Raw genomic sequence first — 25,519 nt, forward strand, 5'->3', positions numbered from 1 at the left:
CTTGATTTTTTGCTAAATTCAGAAAGGTAGAAAGAGATCACAGAAAAGACAAACTAGGTTCATTGGGATGAACACAAAAACGATATTAAAAAGTCAAAGGTAAAAAAAGGAAAAAAGAAAAAAAAAAGGAATACTTGAAAGTTCCATATTTTTAATTCCGGCTTGCCATTTTTAAGGACTTTTTTTAACATCCATAAATGGGCTCACAGTGGCACTGGTGTGAATCGTCAGCGACATCTAGTGGATCGTAATGTTATGGTGTGCAGCTGCAGCTTCGATACAGATCAGATCTTGGACCTCAGTGCCTCACCCCCTACCTTAACATTTTCTTTTTGCAGAAAAAAAATAGTAATCAGTGACCTTGATTTAGCTTAATTCAATAAGTCTGTCTGAGTTTAGTCTGAAGATAAGAACACGAAAGAAACCGTTAAGTTGCTTAGTCAACCTGGCGAGGAACATGGTTGGGAAGAATCGGAGAAAAACCTAACTGTTGGACGTGCCGAGGCCCGGGTTTTATGAAGCTGCATGGTTGCTCAGACTGAGTTAAATAATCCAAGTGCAAGAAGAAAGGGCCGCACCGTAAGCAAACACCAAGGTAGTAATTACGCGATGATGGCCAATGCTATTTCACCCCTGTCAAGCATATTATGCTTCAGACATTTTTCAAAATGACTTGACATTTTTTCTGCGTGACATGTTTTGGGTTTGATACAGTGAAAACAGCTGGTTGCCTCCTGCTGCCTAAAAAATCCAGCAGCAGAGAAGTGATGATGAAGGCTCTTCACTTTCCTGCAGGATCTCTTTAAAACCCTGTGAAAGGAGCTCACTGCTGTCACATGCTGGTCAGGAGGCAGGAGGGTACAGTGGAAGGGCAAAAGCTTTGGTAGGTAGCTGCCTCTGAGGTCCTGGTCCTCATTCCCTACGCTGCACGCCCAGGTCCTAATGTCTGACCTTGGGGATGGTATTAACCTGCCAATCCTCCACTGCTGAGCTGGGAGGTGGATGAGCACCATCCACCTCCCAGCATTATCATGACAGGTGAAGTAATCAGCATAGTGCCCGAGGTCAAGTCTGGAGTTAGGATCACTAGACTGTAAACTCTGTGCTGGCAGTGAGCAGGTCTCAGGCATTTATGAGTACAAATAGGGCTGCCAGCATAACAAAAACAAAGGACGCCCAGTTGAAGTTAAATTCCAAATTTAACCGGGTGTCCTATATTTTACCTGGCAACCCTACCATTTGCCCAGGCTAGTCCAAAACTCATTATCAATAGCTCCTCTTTCACTTTAAAAAGTATCTTGATTTGGAGATAACTACTTTTGGACTCCTAACTCCAAGCCCATGCCAAGCACTGGCCAAAAATGGAAGAGGCCCTCCACCGTGCATCTATATGACTGAACAAACGGCTCTTTTCTGGATGGGAGACTCAAGGGAAGTACACGTGTCTGAGATGGTGGCTAATTTGAAAACCACCCTCTATTACACACTTTGGAAACTCTGTTTTATGAGAAATTTTACTTGTTAGTAGATATGTATTGATGACCCACACATGCAGGATTTTTGGGCACTCTTCAATGCCAGATGACAAGGCAGGAAGCATTTCCCCTTCATCCTGAGCTGAGTACAGTCTACACATAAACAATCAGTCTCAGTGCTGACTTCTGATAACACACTCCAAAGTAAATAAAGAGGACAAGAGACCATAAAGAAAGAAAGGGAAGAGGGAGGGAGAGAGGGAGGGGGGAAAGGAGGGAATAAACAATAAAGAATTGAGGAAGGAAGAGAGAGGATAGAAAAAAAATAACAACTCAAGAGTAAAGGAAGACAAAGAGGTAGACAGTACAACCAGACATAAATAAGGAGCTACATGGCATAATATGTTTGAATCAAAAAAGGATTTTCCGATTTAACAGAATGGAAAGAAACCAAAGGACAAAATTTTGCAAACAGACATCGCAGCCAACTGTGGTTACAGATTATTTTGTAAAATGAAAAAAAAAATCAAAGAATGCATTTTTTTCACAAAGAAAGCCATTAAGAATTCAGATTTGACAGTTGACAAATTCAGTTGTTCCTCAGGGACAGACACAGCACCTACTCTCTATTTGCGGCACATACATTTCACTCCTCAACCGATCTCACTTCTGCACACTAATTGGGGCTGGTATTTATGATGGGTTAATGACAGAGCCAGTCAGGAATGCCAAAACACTATCGTTAATATCACCAGGGAAGAATAGCTCAGCGGGGATGTGCATCATAATTAATGTCACCTAAGAAATTATTTTCAATATTCAAAATATTTAAGTGAAGAATTGGTGGTTATTTAATGTGAGAAACAAAGAACCGCGTAATTGATTCCAAAATATCCCAACCCATTAAAAGGAGTGGAAAGGCAAATATTATGACAGACACATAAAGTACAGTTTATAACAAAGATGGAAGGCTGAAAAAGATCAAAATAATTTGGAGCTATAAAAATTATTGCTGTTTTATAGCATTCTTGAAAAATAAGTATATTTTAAATAAGACTTTGGGGTCTAACATAAAGTTTGCAGACATCCTATATCTTTAGAATACAAATAAAAATGTGTCTACTGGCTCTCTCCTACCACCAAACTGATAACACAGTTTACCCTTCTCTTGCTTACTGTAAGTCAGAGATCGGCATCTGCCTGGAAAGTCATCCAAGATACACACACTCGGTTTATAGTCATTAAATCTAACTCTCTGACCAAGAGGACCAACTCAACTCTCATTTAAACCAACCAACCTCCAATATGCCCTGTGATGGCCAATGTCTTCATGGCTAAGAATATGCTGACTGTAACTGCTCTGCTGCTTTAGAGACCACATGTCCATCATCAATCTCGGTCTGTGGAAGGGCAGCAAGATCATCCATTGAAGCACGTCTCCCAGTCTGTACTCTGTGAGGGTTAACAAGGCAGAGCTATGAGATGCTCAAGGGCTGGGGACTGGCCCCTGCCTATACCCCCAGTGACTGACCTGGGGTCTGGGGCCTCAGAGCTGCTTGTACCTTAGGGCTTATTCACTGAAACCAAAGGGAATATATGATAGTGGGGGAGAGTTAAGTAAGTACATTGATTTTTCTACATTTTTAGAGGAAAATTCAGACTTCCTCTGCCTGGATCATCTCTGAGCCTGGTGTCCTTCTCACCTAATCCTTCATTTGTAGCTCAGAGGAGTTAAAAGGACTCGCCCAAGAACTCACCCAGCTATTAAATGCTATACTGGGCTTTGAAATTAGATCTGTCTTACTCCTAGATTCCTTCAATAGTTGAGGCTGCTTCAAGGAGGAGAAGCAACTCTGGGTACTGCTCATCTGCTCCTCCTGCATCCCCTTTTTCAGCTCTATCAACAAGGCAGATGTGACAGAGGAATGCAAAGGATGCCAGGATGGGGGAATGTCGTGATACAGGGATGTGGGCATGCAGAAATGTGGATGTGTGGGGATGCAGAGATATGGGGGAGCAGGGATGCAGAGGTGCAGGGGTGTGGGTATGCAGATATGGGGGTGTAGAGATGCAGATAGGCAGGCATGTGGGGATACAGACACACAGAACTATAGGGATACAGAGATATGGGGGTGTGGAGATACAGAGTCAGGATTGTGGGAGATGCAGGGTTGTGGAGACATAGAGACATAGAAGTATGCAATGAAGAAATGTGGGGGCGTGGGGCTGCAGGGGTGTGGGAGATGCAGGGATGTAGGAATGTGGGGAGAGGATGCAAATGGTAAGCAGAGGCAGAATGGAGAAATCCAAGTGCAGTGGACCACAGCAGTCCAGAAGCTGCTGGGCATGTGGCAGAGGCAGCCTCCTGGCTGCTTGCCCCATCACCAGAGTGCAGAGCCCACCAGAGGTCCTGGATCCATCTACAGCTAAGGAGTAAAATGCAAAACAGAGTCCTCCACTGGCGGGATGAGGACTCATCATCAGTCATGTAGTAAAGCCTTCCTTCAAAGAGGAGCAGGCTCATCAGGAACAGTGGTCATCTAATACGCTTTCAGGCACAAAGGGAGAAAGTGGTTGTTGCCCTCAGGGTGAAAACACAAACAGATTCCACAGTGTCCTTGAGAAACATGAAAGTCCAGGCTGTCATAAAGAGTTCCTTTTGTTGCTTCAACATCAGAGCTGTCTGCTTTTTCTGGGGCCATGAGCCAGAAGCTTCTCTTCTCTTCTAACCATCCAGAGTTTTCATCAGCTGTGCTCACTGCTTGGCCAGGGGTAGGCACCATAAGTCACTCTAACCATGACTGAATACCTAATTTATAAGGTCCAGTACAAATGAAAATGCATGGTCCCTTGTTCAAAAATTATTAAGACTTTCAAGACATCACTAAGACAGTGACAAAGGTTTTTCCTGGCTTTGCTCCCTCTCATGAGAACAGGTAACTTGTACTCAAGAACACATGAGAGAAATCCAGAAGCGGAGGTGAGGAGGAAGCACCCTTTGTACCACAGAGACCAAGACAGATAGCAGTGGGGTAAGAGAAGCAGCAACCTGCTGCTTGGTGACACCCCGCCACCTCCCACCCCTGCCAGAGGCACCACTTCCTCCAGCCAGAAAAGAGAGCCCCACAGTGGCAACCGGCCTTCCCAGCATTGTGCAGCACTTTGTGGGAGCCCCTCCTCTGACCTCACACCACTGTGATTGCAGGGGACTCTTTGGGGCCCAGCCCCTGGGAATCTGACTGTGATGAAGAAGGGGCAGGGGCTTGCAAGGACCAGCACTGAGTCTTGGCAGACTGAGTTCATGCCTGTGGTGCCCAACTAGCAACCCCAACCAGCAGCTTTGCTCCTCCGCAGAACCACCTGGATGGGTGCACTCTGACCTGAGAACTTGGTGCGGTGCTGCTCTGCCCTGGAGGCCAGTTTGCCCACACTCAGACAGGTTGCTGAGTCACAGCCCCACCTGCTGCGGAGGGTGCCTCCTGGCCCCATCTGACCAGATGGCTGGCCCCAGCTCCTGGAAGCTGGGCTCAAGAGGCAGGATGGTGGAGCTGCTCCCCCCAGGGCAAAGCCAGGACTGGGTGTGCAGGCCCCCCAGGCTGTGCACAGGCAAGAAGACTGATTCATAGCTAAGGCTGAGGGCAGCTCCTGGCCCCTCCTACCCTGAGAGCCTATTTGGGAAGGTAAGAGCAGTCTGGATGGTCCCCCCCACCTCCTGCCCAGGCAAGAGGCTGAGACCTAGCCCCCACCCAGCTGCAGGCCCAGCTGACCAGGGGGCTGTTCACAGCTCCTGAAAGCCCTGTGGCCCAGTGGCACTGGAGCCCAGACAAGGGCCGGCAGAGCAAAGCCAGTGGCCCTAGTCAGCAGGGGACTGGGGTTGCAGGTAGGCTGGACTCACGACAACAGAGAGCTTGACTGGTTGCAGAGCTGCTTCTCCCACTGCGTTCTGGCAGGGAATCTGCTTTGTAGCTGCGACCATTGCTGGTGACAGTCTCCAGCCTGTCCGACCAGGGAGCCCACAGAGCACAGGGGAAGCTGTGGCGCCCGTTCAGCAGCCCTACCTACACTGGCGCTCTGCACAGAGAGCATAGCCTGTGGCTTCTCCTGCGTGTACAGAGCAAAACTGGTGGCCTCCCCTGACCTGGGAACTGCGTGCACCCCCAGGCCTGACCCGGGTTCCCGAACAATGAGCTGTACAAGCTCTGGGCTGTGGTCTGATCCCCTGCCAGGGCTTGGGAAGCTAATTCATAGCACCCCCACCACCACCGAATAGAGCACCAGGTCCCAGTCATCCTGTAAGGCCAGTTGGAGAACCCAGGCCGCTGAGGAGGCCATCCTGCAGCCTCACGTGGGCGGGGAGCCAAGGCAGGGGTCCTGCCCATCTGTTCTCAGCCAGGCACACCCCTGTCTCGGTCCTCAGAGTTGCCTTGCCTAAAAATAGGGCAAAATAGCAGGTCCCACCTGCCCAAACACATTACCAGTAGACACACCCAGAAACCCAAACTGGGCTGACTAGTGAAGAGCTGTGTCTGCCAAGGCAAATCTACAAACTCTGGAAGAGGAGCCCTACTAGTCAAATGCACAGATACCAATGTAAGAAATCAAGAATCATGAAAAATCCAATCAATGTTAGCTGAACCTATTGTCCTAATCATTTTACAATATATGTAACTTAAACCATCATGCTATTTGCCGCAAACCAATACAGTGAAGTATGTAAATTATTTGTCAATAAAACCAAAGAAAAATGCAAGTTGTAACATATTTGCCAAAGTACATAATTTAATATTTTCAGTATATTTCTACATAAGTCTCCATATCTTATTTCTGTTTTTTATCCAATGTATAACTTATATACAATAAAGTAAATCAATGTCAAATGTACAGTTAACAAAAAGAATGTGCTGTGGGCTCAAAATTAAATTAATTATTTAATTTAAAAGAATAATTTCAATATGGCAATAGAAGAGCATTAAGCCAAGCTTGAGGCCCTGTGTGCCCACATAGGATGCAGGCCCAAGAATTCAGGCCTGGCTCTAATACTCCCCAGCAGGTCAGAGAGGAGCCTTAGGCCAGGGGGACTAGAAGCTGCTTTATTACATAGACTAAGAGACATTCTGCTCAGGAAAGCAAGTGAAGGTTTATGTAAACCCAGGGCCTGTGTACAGAGTACATGCTACAGAATCAGAAGCCAGGATACCTCTGATGGTAAGGCAGATGGCAACAATCTATCACCAGTTCCAGGTCTGCAGCCACAGTCAACAAAGCACCCCACATCAGATCTCCATGTTCAATGCCAATCCAAAATGTGATTATCCAGTGCCAGCCTCATGCCAGGCCTCATGCTCAGGGCCCAGAATGAAGGGGAGCACAAGAGGCACACAAGACTCACTTGATTTTCACCAGAGCCCCTCAGGACAGTGGGATCCTGAGGCCTAATAAGAGAATGAAAAGGTGTGGCCTGATGTTGGAGGCTCTGAATCTCTGGCTTCCTTGGGATGCAACTGTAAGGCAAGCAGCAGAGCTAATGGATATTTACCACCAATCCATCTCTTTTTTCTCTCTTAAGAGAAAACTTTTAAAAACTAAATTTTGGGATCCCTGGGTGGCGCCGTGGTTTGGCGCCTGCCTTTGGCCCAGGGCGCGATCCTGAAGACCTGGGATCGAATCCCACATCGGGCTCCCGGTGCATGGAGCCTGCTTCTCCCTCTGCCTGTGTCTCTGCCTCTCTCTCTCTCTCTGTGACTATCATAAATTTTAAAAAAATTATTAAAAAATAAATAAAAACTAAATTTTGATTATCCCAGATAATTTTTTTATAATAATCTAAAAAGCATCCCAGAAAAGACTCACATCTCCTTTGACCCCACTGCTAATAACAGGCCCTTCCCCAGATGCTACCAACAGACCTTTCCATCTGTAATAACAGACATACATAAACACTCACTAGTTGTATGATCTTTGTGTGTGTGTGTGATGAACATCTTGACTTTATTTTTTTTACTATTTTATTTATTCATGAGAGACACAGAGAGAGAGAGAGGCAGAGACATAGGCAGAGGGAGAAGCAGGCTCCCTGTGGGGAGCCCAAAGCAGGACTCCATCCCGGAACTCCGGGATTATGCCCTGAGCAGAAGGCAGAAGCTCAACCAGTGAGCCACCCAGGCATCCCTATCTGTATGATCTCTTTAATCTAAGTTATATTACATTGTACACATAATTCTTAACTCTACCTTTAATTTTTAAAGTTAGTATATGTTCTGGGCACCATCCTTGCAATCACCTGTACATTTGCTTTATTCCTTTTAGCTAGTACCTAGAATCCCATTCCATGCATATGCCACAGTCTCAATCAGTCTCTCCCATACAAGTAGGCATCATAGTGCTTCTACAGGCAGATGAAAGATGTGGGGTAGATGGTTCATAGGGTCTGTGCATTTTTAGTTTTATAAACTTTTGCAAACCTGACCTGCAGTGTGGCTGTCCCAGCAGAGTCCCATTTCCCCACACCTCACCAACATCTGATATCACCACCACCACTACCACCTTCATCATTATCATCACCAACCATCATTGCCATTATTTTGCCAACTGGTCAGTAAAAATGGTATTTCACTGCTTTAATTTGTTTTCCCTTGATTATTAATGAAATTGAGCATCTTTTCTTTGTCCATGCAATTCTACTCCTGTCAACTGACTGTTCATGTCTGTTGCCTATTTTTCTACTGCTTCTTTGTGGTGGATTGATATGAAGGAGTTTTTATTACGGTATCTTTGTTATTGGCACAAGGAGTTCTGTTTCTATCCTAGATACTAGTCCTTTGTTGCCTGTATTGCAAACATTTCTTTAAACATTTCCAAATTGAAAACATTCTCTTCAGATGTCCCTAGCACCAGAAACTGTACAAACCCAGAAAAGGGTACAAACATCATAGCACTTAGGGATCTTTAGGGCACAAACTCCAATTTGCTGTTTCCTTTGGAAAATCCTCAGTGTCACAAGGATGCTGGAAACCACCATGAGGGATGATGCACAGGGACCAGCACAACCCCAGGGGATTTCTGACAGTAATCGTTACCAGGTTCAATTATCTGCTTTACAAAAGCAGGGCTCATTCTCTCTCTCTAGCCAGTGAACCCTGACATGCAGACACTACAATTAGAAGCAAAGAATAAATTAAAAGCACATCTTCTCTGCCATGGGGAATAATGAGCATGAGGGCAGGCCTAATCATATGTTTTAAAGCTGTAAGTGAATTAAAAAAACAAAGACAATGGACAAAACCAAGAGGTGATTCACAAAGCTCTCAGTGATGTGGACTACCCATCTGCTGTTGAAAACATGGATGACAATGTATCTCTCACCCCAAGGCTCCTCGCATATTTTTTCTTCCATGATCATCTGAAATTTACTCCCCTAAATATCTCACCATCCTGAAATGAGAAGTGGCCTAGGGCAACATGCTGCTCAGTGGCCTGAATCTCTTCTTCTCATATGTATTCATTAAATCCTTATCGCCAGCGTGCCCTGGTTCCCAACCCTCAACATGATAACTGTGCAGCAGGAAATAGTTACCTCTCCCAGAAAAGCAAATACGACAACAGCTCTCCCCCCACGGAGTCTAGGTGAACTTTGCAAATCAGATCTGGATTCTGGCACAGTGGAAGGACTTTCATCAGTAACTTGAATCCCATCAGCAGACACTCCCAAGGGACCCCTGAGGACCTCCTGCTCAAGAGCAGGAGTCACCTGCTCTGTCTTTTCCCCATTTTTAGTCTATTAAACTTAAAGACAAGAGAAAAAGGCAAGGGAAAGAAACAAACAGCACAGCACGCCTGACTCACTGTATCAGGCACCTCAAATTGCTGCTGGCTTCCAGCTTGCTCTCACAAGGTTAAGGGAAATATTCTAAAATCTTTTCTTTGCAGGTAAATCTAAGAAAATAATGAATGAACGAAGAAATGAATGAGGGAATGAATGAATGAATGAATGAATGCAAACTCAGGGCCCTTGGTATAGAAATGATGCAGATTACAAATGTCCCCAAACACTGCCAACAAGCTTACTGCAGGATCATCTCTCAGAAGGTGCCTCTTGCTTCATCTAAGAGCACAGCCCCCTATCCCTGGGAAGAGCATCCTGTGGATGGTAAAGGGTGACTTCAGAAAATGTAGGAGCAATAGCATTAAACACTGCAGAGACAATGCTGTAGCCCCATGGAGCAAGAAAATAAAAACAAAACAAAACAAAACAAAAGAAAAATAAATAAATAAATAAATAAATAAATACAACACCTACCGACTCTACTGAGTTCAACCTATATCTTTGACAGTCTGCTTTCCATATTCACTACAAATTCCAATCACTCATTAACACCAGTTCTAAGAAAGACTCGGGAAATAAACACCTATAAACAAAGGATGCTTTCTGGAAAGTGTAATATTTAAGTCCTGTTCATAGAATCAAAACCAGATCATTTGTGGCCTTAGGTCCACCACGTGGTCCTGTGTAACTCTGGGTAGTTTAGCTAACTTTCTAAACATCCGTTATCACTCCTGAAGTGGGAGCAATAATAATACCTACCTCCGCCAGAATGGTGTGAGGATTAAATGTGATAGTGATAAACCCCAACTGCTACCTCACCTGACAGTCTAAAGTATAAGGCACATCTTATGATTCTAAGTCAAGATCCTACAACCCCTCTCAAATGATATCCTGAGGCAGGATATGGACCTGGCAGGGGTATGATTGAGATTCAAGGTTAAAACCTGCAGTTGGGGGTATGGCCTAAGAGACCTGTAAAGTCTATTTAGGTGGCTCCAAATCAAAGAGAATTTTGCTGAGTTTAACCTGATAGTTAATGTTGTCTCTGGAGTAGAACACACAAAGCCAGAGACTCCAGACATCTGTCCCTGCTAAAACATTTTTAAGAGCACGGTGGTGCTCCTGAAAATTTAAATGGGAAGGCATGCTCCCAGAAACCACCTGCTCTACAGTTCAATGTCGTAATTTACTTAGAAGGACACAGAAAAATTTGGCACAGAGAGTCAAAAAAAGAAGTGTAGAATATAATAAATGCCTGGTATTTAATAAGGAAGACAATACTTAAGGCAATTTTAAGAGAGATTTCCGTTGGAGCCATTAATGAAAAACTGGAAAAGGAATAGAAAATATGTCCTAGCAGCAGTCTCCTGTTTGTGTTTCTTGTCTGACACATAAAGAAACCTGTTTAAACAAACAACAAAACCCAAACTGAACAACTAGCCTAGTGCTCCAAAACTGGCTGATGATTATGAAGGGAAATTGTTCCAGGTCTTTTGCTCTCTCTCTGCCTATTCTGATGAGGGGCCTCTGACTGTCTGCCATGCATACCCAGGAGGGTACAGGTGTTGCCCAAGGTGGTTTTGAGTTCAGCCCTTCTGTGGACATGCAACACCCAATCCTGTAGCCCACCAGGGTCCAAAAGAGGCTTGAAATGGCTCAGATGCCAAGTCTGGGCAACCCCCGCACTGCAAAAGAATTCTAGAATTCCAATTCCAGGGACGCCTGGGTGGCTCAGTGCTTAAGCATCTGCCTTTGGCTTGGCATGATCCTGGAGTCCCGGGATTGGGTCCCACATCAGGCTTCCCATGCTTCTCCCTTTGCCTATGTCTCTGTCTCTCTCTCTCTCTCTGTCTCTCATGAATAAATAAATAAAATCTTAAAAAACAAAAAAGAATCCCAATTCCAGAAGCATCACGTATCTTCTCTTTGGCAAATTATGCTTCTTAACCTCCTTTTGCATGGGTATCTGACTCTTGAGATGATCCTTTATTTCCTCCACTCCAGTCATTCAGTCCTTCTTCAGATATTTATTGGGTGCCAGCCGTGTGCCTAAGCCCCAATCACAATGTTGAAAAATGGATGTGGTGGCTGCCTCACAGAGCTCACAGTCTGCAAAGGAGGCAGAGACTGAATATGCAATTACAAGTATAATCAACATCTCTGCATTGCAAGAGTATTGGTTAAAATAATAATCACAATGGTGACAATGGTTACCCCAAACTGGGATCAGTGTGCTGAACTCCATGTGGTTAAAAACCCCATGGAAGCTTGACGTCCTTATGGGAGAGTATCACCAACCTAACTATACAGAAGAAACTGGGACTCCAATAGGCTAAGAAATTTGCCCTGCATCTTACCACTAGTAAGGAAAAAAGCCAAGATTCAAATCAGGGTCTTTTGGCCTTCAGAAGACATTCTCTGGACAGCTAATATCTCCTCATCCAGAATGTTAATCAGCAGATATAATGAATCCTCTTTCACTTCCTCATCTTGACCTGAGTTTCAGAAAATATTGCTATGAAGCTGTAAATCCTTCTCCTCTCTATTCTTGATTCTTTTAATCAGAACCACCTCTACATTTCAGCCAATTTCATGTAGAATGAGAAGACAAAAGGCTTTCAACCTAGAAAAAAAATTTTCATGGTGTTGTATATTCTCAGCCACCTGAAACCTCTTAGGAAGAAACATATATTATTAATATGTTCATATGTGCAACATAATCACTTCCAAGTAAGTCAAAGCAAAGGTTTGATTTGGTTCTGAATTTGTTTAACTATACAGCAAACTAAGGTTTAGAGTGAAGCAAGTCATTTCAGTTCCAAAGTTAAGTTCTTAAAATCACACAGACACACATAGACAAATACATACACACACACACTCATACACACGCATACATGTACAGGTACATGTGCACCCACACTCATACACAAAGTTCCTTCTATGTTATTCATAAGAATCTCTTTAAACATAAAAAAAAAGAATCTCTTTAAACATAAATAATAAAATTATTTATGGGGTGTCTGAAAATGATCCAACCAAGCAATCTTTTCTTGAAATTTACCTTTTTCAAGTTTAAAGTAGGGAGTATATATCTATTTAGAAGGAGGGGGAAAAAGAGAGAGAATTTTTTTTCTCAGAAATGTTTCCCTCAGGACAAAGCTTTGCTGTAGAAGTAGCTGGATTTCCCATAAGAATGAGCATGCAACCTAAAGAGAAATGACTGCTATCCATACCATGTGAAATGTCCCAACCTCACCAACTTAAGTAGTTCTGATCAGGAAGGAAAATCAAGCCAGGTCCCCTCACCCCACTCCCCTGTGACCTGAAGTAACTTGAAGTCTGACAGGTCATGTGACTTTCCCAAGGTAACACAGTTGATTAGCAAAACTTCCAGGCCCCTGGCTACCTAATGAAATACTTCAAGGAAGATAATTATCTTTCCCCCATTAATGACTACCAGCATAAGAAAGGTTGTTTTGTTTTCAATGTTGTTTATTTTTTTGTGTGTGGTTGTTTGATTTTGCTATACAAGTGCAATGTAAGATCTAGGATTTTCCATGAGGGGCTGGCTGACTGTTAAAGCTTTTAAAGGTATTCTAAGGGGATGACATCGTTAGAAGTTCACTTTTTGGTAGACACAAAGTTCAGATGACTTCCAATCACAACCATTTTTGCTGTTGAACAGTCACTCTTAGAAACTGATTATGTCTCCCTCAAAATTCGTACTTATACTTTAAGTATACAGTGTCCCTACCACAGACATACTGTACCTGTAGCTCTGATTTTGCAAAATAGGAAGGTAGGTGGGAACCTGCCCAAAAGAGGAATCAAGTTCTAAGTGCATGTTTCCCTAATTTTTCTCCTTTCCAATTTTAAACATATTTTCTCTACAACTACATATCTGTTTAATGAAATAACTTGATAAATACTCATTTAATATTAATTAAATATAATTAGTTTAAAATTAATTAATATATTCATATATTTGTAACTACACATTGAATGGCAGAAAAATATTATTTGGATGAGTAAAATTAGCAAATTCATTAATTTATTAACAAGTGACACCAAAAGCCAACTTTTTAATAAAAGGCTGCCATTGATATATGAAAACATCTTTAAATATTACAGCAAATACTGAATTACATCTGGCCAAGCCATTAGTATTTATTTGAAGGAAGGATCAGATTTTTTTCCAATTAAAATAAACAGATGACAACTTCATGAATTACTGACAATGCATTATAGTGATCATCAGTCAACCAGGGCTTTTAATAATCACATTGCTATTATGAATTTCAGTTAATTCTCGAAAGCACCTGTCAACCAACGTCAGGTGCCTGCCTGCATGGAGCTTATTTTTGCGGGAGGAGATAGAAAAATAACAACGAAAGCCTACTAGTGTGCTCAATGAACAGAAGAAAGTGAGTCAGGAAGTAGAGCAGACACAAAGACAGTTGGAGGTAGCTGTTAATCCACATCTTGGGCAGGCTGTACAGTACTCTGAGGGAACATTTTTTATTCTAAGTATGAGCAAAGTGTAAGTGCAAGCAATTACATAACCTGACCCTATTTACATTTTAAAATGTCACACCAGTTACTATGGAGAGGATAGATATGATTTCCAAACAAGGAAGGGTCTCCCTTATGCATGTGTTTCTAATAATATCAGTCAAGCTGTGTTTTATCATTTTTATCAAGCCCTTATATCTTATTAACAGATATTTTTCAGGGCATCTGGCTGGCTTAATCAGTAGAGTATGCAAGAGTATGCAACTCTTGATCTCTCAGTTGTGGGTTCAAGCCCCATGTTGGGTGTAGAGATTACTTAAAAATAAAATCTTTAAAAAGAGAGAGAGAGAATGAGAGAGAGATTTTTTTTTTCATTTCATAGGTTTCTGAGTCAGAATTTATCACTTTAAAGAATTTCTTCTTGAAAAATTTGGTAGACCTTTTCAATAATTGGTAACTTTCATCTTAAATTTATTTCCTTACAAGATTTTATCTGGTGTAAATTAGGGTCAATATTACAACTTGTGGCTCCATGACCCAACATAATTTATTGGTCTGTGGAGCCATCAGACTTGAATATGAATTCTGGCTCATCCACCCACTATTGTAAAACCCTGGGCACATCACGTGGTCTCTTAATCTTGTCTCTCCATATGTAAAACAGAGATAATAATAGTATCTATCTCCCAGGATCATGAAGAGGAAAATAAATGAAATAATGTCTGTTAAGCACTTGAGTCACTGCTTACACTTAATACATATTTCATAATGGTGTCTATTTTTCTTATCATTGTTACTATTCATATTAATTAACCAGCAAAGAGAAATATCCTAAGGTTGTTAGTCATGAAAGAAGTTCTAATTTGAAGAGTTAGGATTACCATATCAAAGGCATATTGTAGGCATTATGAAAACCTACATCACAAACTAACCTGAAAATATAAAAGGTCAGGATTAATTCATTTGAGAACATATTAGGTGCTTTATCAGCAGGCTTAAGTGAGATTGAAAATTTTCTGTTGAGTTGTCTACTTTCTGGATTGCCACCAAGTCCAAGTTTTACTTAAAAAAATCAATAGCAGTTGCCAAATCCCTAGACCACAAAGATCCTTGGTGAAAAATCAGCAACCTAAGGATATTGCCACTGCTGCCAAAGAATTTTCTGGAGAAAGATCCAAGGTAATTTCCGGAGTCTGTCAATGACCTCTGCAGTTAGCTATCTTAATGAAAGACACTAAGGTTTCTGGAAATGTACTGTGGGACTCTGAATATTATGATTAAGGAACCACTAAGTGTTTACCTAACATTACTGTAGATATAGCAAGGTGGCCCTGGTGTCCCAAAATGTCTTTAGCCAAAGTGGCTGATGTTCAAAATGTCACAAGCACACTGTGCATATGCAAACAATGAAACTAAATTTTCAAAGGATTTGTTAATTGGAATGTTCAATAAAGTTTAAACTGGTAATGTTTCATTGTGTTTAAAATATATTATTTAAAACAAATGTGTTTTAAACAAATATTTATTTTAAATAAATATTCCCAGCTTTGAGAAAGCCCAATTGAGAAAACCCGTAAGTTAAAAGAATCACAAAAGAACCAATGATTTTGGTAGGAAAGAAAGTGCTATCAAAAGTAATAACTCAGACTTCTATAACCACTATTATCTACAAATTAATATATACATGGTCATAACAGAAAAAAGAATATTGTAGCAAGAAAACTAGGACAGTGAGGAAAACACACAGGCATTTTACTAGAGTGTATTTGTTAATGAAATTAGATAAAGGATTCAGAGTTTCTAAACACAAAAGTAGCAAAGAAAAAAGAGGGTTTCTAATAATATGGAAATGTACAGGCAAATAAAAAATAACTTTGAAAGGAGCAAATAATACAATTTTTCCCTTCGATCTATAAAGTAAGATGACTGGTCAAACAAAACCAAATCAATTATTCTTGCTATTAAGTTGCATTTTTTTGTTTTTAAGTTTGTTAATAGAAATACCTTTATTTGAATTTAGAAGACATAATGGCACTAATATGATTAAGCTGTAAAAATGATATGTTTTTGAGAAAGTGTTTATATCTTAAGGTTATCAACAAAAATGTACTTTTTTCTGTCTTTTAGCTAGAAAATGGCCTCATGTGGTACTTTTGAAACAAAGAAGTCAATGTTGTACTCACAGTTTATGTGATGTTAGAACGCAGAATATCAAATCACTGTTGGCTGTCCTGCTATATATGATATATCATTTCTGTCTCTTCATCTCTTTAGTAATGTTTCCTACTACCAATGTAACCAAATTCAATAAACTTGGCATTTTTAGAACATCTATCACATGGATGGAACTATATTAAGTTACAATGAGGAAAAAAAGAGAAAAAATATTGATATCTGTTAAAGATCTGAAACAAATGCAATAAAACTAAAACACCTGTCACTTTCCTAAAAAAAATTTTTTTTTAAAGTTACAATGAGGAAATTTATAAAAATTAGTCAGCTATAAACATGATGCCCAACATACAATAAAAAATCACTAGACACATGCATGAATAAGAAAAATAAAAAGTCGTTTTAAAAGAAAAATAGAGTCAACAGAAACAGAAATTACCCAGGTGCTGGGTCAGAAATTATCAGAAAAGAAATTTAAAACAGCTTTGTAGCTGTGTTTGAGAACAAAACAGCAACACGACTATAATCAGTTCACAGATAAGGAATTTCAGGAGGAAATAGAAATTATAAAAAAGATTAAATGAAAATTCTCAAACTAAAAGTATAATTTATAAAACAAACCATTCACTAAATAAGATTAGCAACAGATTAGAGACTAAAGAAAGAATGGGTTAGTGAACCTGGAGATGAATTAAGAGAACATATATTGGAAACAAACAAAAGAGCCACAGTGAACTGTGGGACAAGATAAAGCAATCTAACATAGATGTGACTTAAGTTCTAGGAGGAAATGTAAAAAGAATGGGGTAGATAGAATTTTGAAGAAATCATTGTCAAAAATTTTTCAAAGATGTTGAGAATATTCAACAGTCTCTGCATACTCCAAGTAGAATAAATAAAAAGAAAATCACATCTAGAGACATCCTTTACTTATCACACTATACTGTATACTGAAAATCAAAGATAAGGAGAAAAGTCATGAAAGTAGCAAAGAAAAATGACTTACTGTATACAGAGGAAGAAAGATAAAAATGATGGCTGACATCTCATCAGGAACATTAAAGATCAGAAGAAAATGGGATTATATCTTCAAGGTGTTAAAAAAATAATAAACTGTCAAGTTAAATTCTATATCCAGTAAAATTACCCTTCAAAAATGAGGGTGAAATAAAGATATTTTTAGATAAACAAAAGCTGAGAGAAGTTGTGGCTCCAAGATCTGCAATGTAAAAATAAAATAAAATAAAAATGCCAAAACAGGTTCTTCAGGCTGAAGAGAAATGATAATAGATGGAAACTTAAATCCATTGGAAGGAATGCAGAGTGCCAGAAATGACAAATGTGTGGGTAAATATGTTGCTGTCTTTTTTCTTATTTGATTTTTAGAAAATAGTTGATTAAACCAAAAATAAAGCCAAATAAATTTAACATTTATTATGGTATTTTAACATATATGTAAGTACAATATATTATAATACCACAAAGGATGGTGGTAGGTAGAATTACACTGTTGAAAAGTTCTCGTTCCACATGAAGTGGTACTTCATGCACTAAATTAAGTCTACATACACTGTGTACTTAAGGATGCTCACCTTAATCCTTAAAGCAACTAAAATATATATATATATATATATATATATTTTTTAAAAGGTAGATTAGAACTTTCCTGGTGGATAGGGATCACCTCAGTTTTTAGAAGTCCCACAACCTAGAACAGGGTCTAAATATACTGAGTCCTGGATAAATGTTGAATTAAAGAATAAATAGAGATATGTAAATGAAATGAACAGGATTGAAAATGGTAAGCATCAGAAAAGAGGCAAAAATAAAGTATCATTAGAGTTCAGAAGAATTATTATATGGAAAGCAGATAAAATAATCTTAATTTTGCACTTATAGAAAATAAAGATATTATGGGTTCTGTGTGTCTGAGGACATTTCTTCTAGCTGTGACGGAGGTGAACTCTAGAATTTCCACTCAATGAAGACTCACTATAGAGGGCTTTGCTCCAGAGTCCCTTGAACTCCCAGACTACGTGAGGTCTGCTAGTTGTGCATTGTGATAGTGCCCTGTACTTCTCTTTCATGTCGTTTATCATGAGTAAAATGTAGTAATTGTTTATGTCATCATGGCTTTAATAAACATCACTGCTGTTGGATGGTGTGCTTTGTGAGAAAAAGGACAGCATCAACTTAGCTTGTGGTTGTGGCCATATCCACAGCACAGTGCCTGACACAGAGGAGGTTAGAGAAAGCTACTTGTTGAATTATCACAGCACGTAAGAGGTGGATGAAATCTCAGAAATCATCTAGATAGGACAAGGGTGTCATTTCATGGATAAGCAATGAGACTACAGCAGCTGATCTTTGAGTACATAAATGGTCCAAGTGGGACAAGAGCTACCAGAGTCTACATTTCTAGACCTCCAGGCCAGGGCTCTCTATGTTGGGTCAAGCTGAGGCTCCACCTGCCACCCCTTCTTCCACTTTCACGTGACCAATAGTCAGGGTCCTATGCATAACATGTGGACACAAGACAACTGATCAACACAAAGCTCAGTCATGCGTTGACCTTATGAAAAGTTACAACATTCTAGCCAAATGAACAAAAAACATAGCATGCCTTCACAGTGTGTGTGTGTGTGTGTGTGTGTGTGTGTGTGTGTGTGACAATGCATAAATGACTTTAATTTTTAATGTTTGCACCTGAAGACTCTGGGGAAGTTATTTTCACATCAGTCTTGTGCATAAATGACTTACGGCCCCTAACTAAGAAATATCCAATGTAATATCTTAAAATACAGAAGACTAACTGTGACCCCCTGCCAAGCTGATAAAAAATAAGAAAAGAAATAGGCATGTTCTCATAAGTTAGATCAGAAAGGGAGGGGGGTTTATTTTAATAGAAAGAATGAAAATTTCCTTTTCTTTTCATCTACTTTCCTATAGATGTGGCCCCTTTGTTTCTTGTTTATGCACAAAAAGTCAATTCACTACTTCCATGAAAAGCACCATTTCTAATTCTGGGGTCTGGGTCTTCTATGCTCCCTCCCTCTGAATGAACAGAACTCCTCACTCAGGCAAAGAGGACAAGGATGGATTGTGGCTTGAAAGGAATACATTAAAAAGCCCATAAGGATCGTGATTTCCTCTGCTCAGAAAGAACTTCTACTAAACCCATCTTTTGCTCACATCCACAAGGTGCAGGTTTCCCCAGGGCAAAGCCTCACTGGCCAGCAGGGAAATGCTGCCAGGGAAAAGGAGAGCTCTGCTGCTTGCTGCTCCACTGCCCTTTCTAATCCTTTCCAGGAAAGCCCATTGAATGGTGATATAGGTGTCCTACAGTGGAGGACCCCAGAGGTCCTGAGTCACTCCCTCTCTTCACCTGGTCTCCCTCAGCAGGGACTTCCCACAGTCACAGGTATGGCCAGGAGGCAGCAGTGGGAAGCTTCTCCTGGGAGTATGCCGTACCACCAGCTGTCCCACTTGGAGATTTCCCATCACGGTCTCTGCATCCTTCCCACTCTGAACCCCTCATCCCAGCATTGCAATTAGGCCATTGCATTTGCAAGGTAGATGTCTGTGGCTTGAAGATGACCAGGAGGGGACGTTCAAGACACTCCATTCCCCAGCTCCTTCCCACTCATACTTTTGTTATCCTTCTGCATGTCACCGGGCTTTTTATTTTCCTATTACTTACAAAATAACAAAGAAAATTTATTATAGAAAATTTTGCAATGGAAAACGCTTCTGCAAGATACACAATTCAAAACCACATTTTTTTCTGCTGTGCACCAGCTCTGTGCAATTGGCACTTATTGGAGACAGCTTTCAAAGAAAATATGTTTGCGGTTCAAAGATAAGCAGGTTTTTAGTAAACTGTCAAAAGGACTTTTTTTCATCTTCTCCACTGCCAATGGAAAAACCCAAAAAGAAAGAGTAAGTAAGAAGGGGAAAGCATTCTCTCCAAATTATATTACATCTGTAGACCTGGTTTTCTGGAAATTCATCAATGGATAGGGTAATCGGGGCTAGGGTCCGCTCCCATCACTCCACCCTCATCTTGAGTTGGGTTTGACATCAGAATAATGAGGGCAAAACACTAAAATAACCCTGTTATAATTAAGACACAGGGTTTTTTCTCAACTGTTTTCATTACAATTATCAATTTCATATGAGCTTTACATAAAAAAAACCTATGTTAATTCAAACCTTTTTTTTGAAGTTAATTCAAAAAAAACCTAAGTTAATTCAAAGTTAATTTATTTTTCAAAATAAAAAAACAAAGATGCCATTTTAACAAGGCCTCTGTTCATATCAATTATAACTGTAAATTGCCCAAATGAAGAGATATCAGAGAGTAAAAAACAAAACCAAGAGAAGACCCATCTAGAACCCACAGGCCATCCATAGAGAGGGACAAGCAAGAGAGAGGGCTGAACAATAAAGTCTTTCAGCCAATAAAGATGACCAGGCAGTTCTGGTTTCCATGGAGGGCGCTGTATTATAGGTTGTTTGCCCACACTATCCTTCCAAAAGCTGCAGTTTGCCTGTTGCCCCAATATAGCTCTTGTTAAGAATAAGCTAATACCATGTTAGAGAACCTTCCAAAGGTGACTGCTGATGTCAAGGCCATAAACCCATGAGAAAAATGTCAACCTCTGGAAAGATTGTCAACCTCTGGAGAGATAAAGACAAAATTTAATTGAAAAACAAAACCCTGATAATAAAGGAGGCATGACTTTCTTCTGATAACAAGTAATAATTATACCAGTGGAAAGTAAATTCTTCACTTTCAAAGCACATGAATGGTACAATGAAGCAAAGGCTCCAACCTAAATGGAAAGAAGAGGCAGACCCACCTTTTCTTTTCGATTTTGGGAACAGGGGGGCTAAGACTCAAAGCCACAAAGTTTAGGAAATTTTTACAAAAGCACTTTTTTTTCTGTAGGAAAAGACTCCCAGCTCCCTCTGAACTAATAGCACAGGGGCATCCTCAGCATTATTTCACTGTGAGCAGATGGTAGTCTGAAATTTTTTTGATAAAAACAATCCACTGGCAAGGGTTGCCAAGAGGTCAGTGGAACCCAGATTAACAATTGATCAGCTCTAATGGACTGTTGTAGCAATAAACCCAGAGCCCGTGTGCAGACCTGCTACCCCAGTGATAGCAATGGGGCTGGCATCCAAGCTGTTAAGACTTGCACTTAATGGCATCGAGGCTTCACAGCTTCAAAACCTTCATCTAAGAAGACATGCATTCTTCCATGCACATCCATTTTCTCCAAGGCTTCTCTTTTATAGGTTCTCACAAAAGCACACATGGTTTACTCAGACCCAGAGAAGATTTCACCAAGGTCTGAGGTCCAGGCAGTAAATGACATTCTGTAATATTGACAGATTATTTCAACCTCTACTCTAGTTCAGACCACAACAGTATTCCCTGATGTTTCCCTTGTACTTAGAGAAAACAGATCACTGGAGGAGGAAAAACTGGGCTCCCCTTCTTTGTTCCCAAGAGAACAAAAACTGTAACAATCCAAAGACTCATTTTCTCAGTCCAGACACACACACACACACAGAGAGAGAGAGAGAGGGAGGGAGGGAGGGAGGGTTAGAGATGTTAAAGCTGCATTTATGCCTACAGCACCACATTTGACAAGGGAATCATCTGTGCTACATAAGAATTCCACTGTAAAGCTTCAATAATAGGAAGTCAGAGCACTCTTGAAGGTAACACTAGCTTCCCAGGGACAAAAAAAGAGTGGCTCTAGGTTAGTTGAGTTAAACCACAAAACATCTGTCCTTTACTAAAGGATAAATAATCCCTTCAAGTCATTAAATCATCCCCTCCCTTACCCACTCATGTGTTGTAGACAACTGATCTCAGAATAAAATTGACTGTATGAGCCATAAACACCACCAGATTTTCCAAAATAGTTCTGACTTCCAATAATTCTTCACTCTCCTATAAAATCACTTCTTCCTGTTGAACCAATGAATGCAAATGTTTGGTCCAGAAAAACCCAAGAACAAGGATATTCTCTTCCACAAGCACCATACAAGGAAACCAGGAAATTTAATATTTATGCATCATTATTATCTATTGCAGAGTCCATTTTCAAATCCTTGCTTTTGGTTCTGGATCCAGTTTAGAATCAAGCATTGCATTTTTCTTCGTCACGTGTCTTTGTGTCCTTTAGTCTGGAACAGGTCCTCAATGTTTCTTTGTCTTTCTTAACCTTGGAATGTTTGAAGAGGAGTCAGCCAGTTACTTTGTACAACATTCCTTCATCCAGAATTGTCTGATGTTTTATCCTGGTTAGATTCAGGTTACACATTCTGGGCAAGAATTCTACATATGGATGTTGTCCTAAAGCTCAACACACATCTGGAGGCACGTGACGTCACTTTGTCTCCTCTATGGTGATACTAACTTTGATTACCTGTTTAATATGGTATCTGCCAGGTTTCTCCATGGTAAAGTTTCTATACTCCCATTTGTAATTAATAAGTAATTTGTGGGCAGAAACTTTGAAACTCTCAATGTCCTGTTCTTCATCAAACTCTTTCCTACTAGTTTTAGCATCCATTGAAGATTCTTGCCTGGAATTATTACGATAATCTTCTATCCACCCCCCACCCCCCCAAATCTCTTCTATATTTATTAGTTGGCATTCTACTGTAAGAGCTTTTCCTTCTGTCACTTTTTTAAAGTAGGCTCCATGCCCAGCATGGAGCCCAGTGCAGGCCTTGACCTTACAATCCTGAGATCAAGACTTGAGCTGAGATCAAAAGTCGGACACTTAACCAACTGAGCCAGCCCAATGCCCCAAGCTTTCCCTTCTCTTTTCTGCATATATGTATCTATCATCTATTTGTACCTTATTAGAGTGGACTTGGGGATTCTTATTTTATTCAATGTTATAATCTCACTTGAGTTGAGCTTCAGTAATTTATAACCAGAATATTCCCCAGGAGAAGGAGATAGTTTCTACTGACAACACATTTAAAAGGTCCCTACAATCCTCATAGTTACAAAGTTGCTTCATGATGCTTCCATTCAACCTCTGTGGCCCACTCTTAAGAATTCCAAACCCTCTGAAAAGGAGGCACTTTGAAAATAAATGTGGCTAGTAAACAGCCTCTGGACCTTCCTACAGCCACCATGTACGTGTGGCTATAGGAAGCAAGGTACTTCTTGCTATATTCTAACTCCTCTGCCCCTTCCCTTGCAGCTCTGCCCTATTCTGATGTTAATAGTCCTTGGCCCTTCTCCACCACCGCCCCCGTCCCCACAACCTCTTTCGCTTGGCTAAAGTCCTGGTTCTATTTGTTCTGTATGTTGGTGTTATGCCTGAAAATGACCACCATATGGCAAGCTTGATAGTTTCTCTTTCCCCTCCAGACCTATTCCTCATCCTTCTACACCTAGTTCAATTTCAGAAGACTGAACTACATCAACCATGCCAGTAGTTGGATTCAGCCAACAGTGGGTCAGCAAGACATCAGAAGGCCAGACACTGTTATTGGAATATTATTCCCCCAAATCTCATCCTTCTAGCTCACCATGATTGGCTACATATCTCTAACAAATACTCTTTCCACATAGCTATTCTCCTTGGGTTCTGGAAACCACTCCTCCTTCTTGCTACTCAGGCCAGGAATGTGGCTTGCCCTGCGGATAACATCATTGCCTGTTAGTTTCTCTAACCACACCTTTGAAAATACTCCCTTTATTAGACTTGCCTCAATTACTCCATTTGAGTGTGCATTCTTTCACCCATAAGGCAAAAAATATAGATGGGGAGGGATGAGAAGAGGTTCACCATGGAAGGAAGACACCAAAGGCTATTTTGGTATCACCATTTTTTTTTCTGCTTGAATATTCATGTCTACCTTTATCATTTCCAATAAATGAAAACACAGCAAAATAAACACTACTTCCTAATTGTGACCACATGCCACTAGAAGAGATACATTCTAGCAAAGCACAAAATTTAGGATTAAGATTCACTCCTGTTTACCTACCAATGAGAAAATATCACAGAACTCAAAATGACAATACAGATAATATTTCCATCAAGAGGAAGAGGGACTCAAAGGAACCTCCAGGTATTATTCAATTCACTTGTTGCCTTTTACTATGTTTTCTATATACATGGCAACATCAAAATCCTTCTCAGCCAAACACAGGCATAGCCATAGTTGGATATAAGATCTACTACAAGAAGTTTATTAAGCAGATGTTCAAATCTGACATCAGTGAATGATTTAATTTTTAGATACAATTAATAGTCAATCCAAGATTACATCATAACAATTTTGCTTCCAATCACCTAAAATGTAGCCACATAAGTGGGATTAACAAATATTCTGCTGTCTATCTTATCAATATACCATTAGGAGTTCTGGTGATTGTTGTTAGTTGACTGATTACAGCCTCCAGAACTGGAGAGGAGTTCATCAAAATCTGGTTTTGTGCATATGCATGAGTATGTGTTATCACTCACTGTAACTATCCTGGTGGAAACTGGTTGAGGATCACCACCCTGCCCCATCGAGAAATAAGCACATTTATTTCAACTCTGTGCCATCCTCCTGAAAGCCTTTTTCTCCCATCCACTGAAAGCAGGTGTTTCTGTTTCTCTTACCATTTCTTGTTTGGCAGCCAACACACAAAAAAGCTTAACTCAAACTATAATCAGTTACCTGCAAGTCTGCATCAAATTCATGTTTCAGATGTGCCTCTTCTGCAGCCTCCACAAGACGCTGAAAAGACAGAAGGCAAAATGAAAGATCAGAAATGTGGCCCAGACCTTATCCCAACAATGTGAAAAGACTGATGTTTCCCCATTGCCCCAAAATGACAGATTATAACATGTGCATTATGACCTGGAGCCATTGCTCCCATGAAATTGAAAAGAGCAACATCAGCGTAAAATCTTTTTTGTCTTCATCATTCAATCACAGTTTTTTCAGCACATATTTATTGTTACACGTGCATAAATGCACACAAGTTTTGCATTCATTTTCATTGCAATTTGTAACAATTCAAACACTGGCCCTGAAGGCCCAACATGGATGCCAAAACCTACCTAGACTAGTGTGTTCCTTAGATACAGAAGGCTCTTGGTCAAGATTTATTAAATTGAGTCCAACACTAAGTGGGCTAACTTTCTTCCCCTTTGGCTTGAGAAACACTACTTATTTTAATTCCCTCAGTCATTCAAAGCAACTCTTCTTGCATCCAGTTCTAGTATATAATTATGAGGTGACAATTATTTGAATTTATGGTACATCAATGCCATTTTGGCAGTCTGCATCCCAATAAGAAAATAACTGAAATTAAATCAATAGGCAGTACCATAAATACACAACTCTTCTTATTCTTCTTAGCCAACTAAATTCAATCAATCCATATTCTTATAAAAGCAATTTCATAAAAAAAAAAAAAAAGCAATTTCATGAAATTCCATTTAAAGGCAATTGGTCAACCTTCAAAATTATTTATATTTTAATTGGAATTTGCCAACAT

The 25,519-nt window shown here is 40.4% G+C and overlaps 1 protein-coding gene across 2 annotated transcripts in view; it reads right to left on the reverse strand.

The window, feature by feature from the left end:
* The window catches only part of CACNA2D3 (calcium voltage-gated channel auxiliary subunit alpha2delta 3), an 833,608-nt gene that overhangs the window by 560,808 nt on the left and 247,281 nt on the right, over nt 1–25,519 (reverse strand). For both annotated transcript variants that reach the window (XM_072720752.1, XM_072720750.1), the window contains exon 4: nt 24,694–24,753. In XM_072720752.1, coding sequence (XP_072576853.1) covers nt 24,694–24,753 — 60 coding nt within the window. The remainder of the gene's footprint in view (nt 1–24,693; nt 24,754–25,519) is intronic.

Source organism: Vulpes vulpes, chromosome 9 (assembly GCF_048418805.1).
Source record: "Vulpes vulpes isolate BD-2025 chromosome 9, VulVul3, whole genome shotgun sequence".
Taxonomy (NCBI): domain Eukaryota; kingdom Metazoa; phylum Chordata; class Mammalia; order Carnivora; family Canidae; genus Vulpes; species Vulpes vulpes.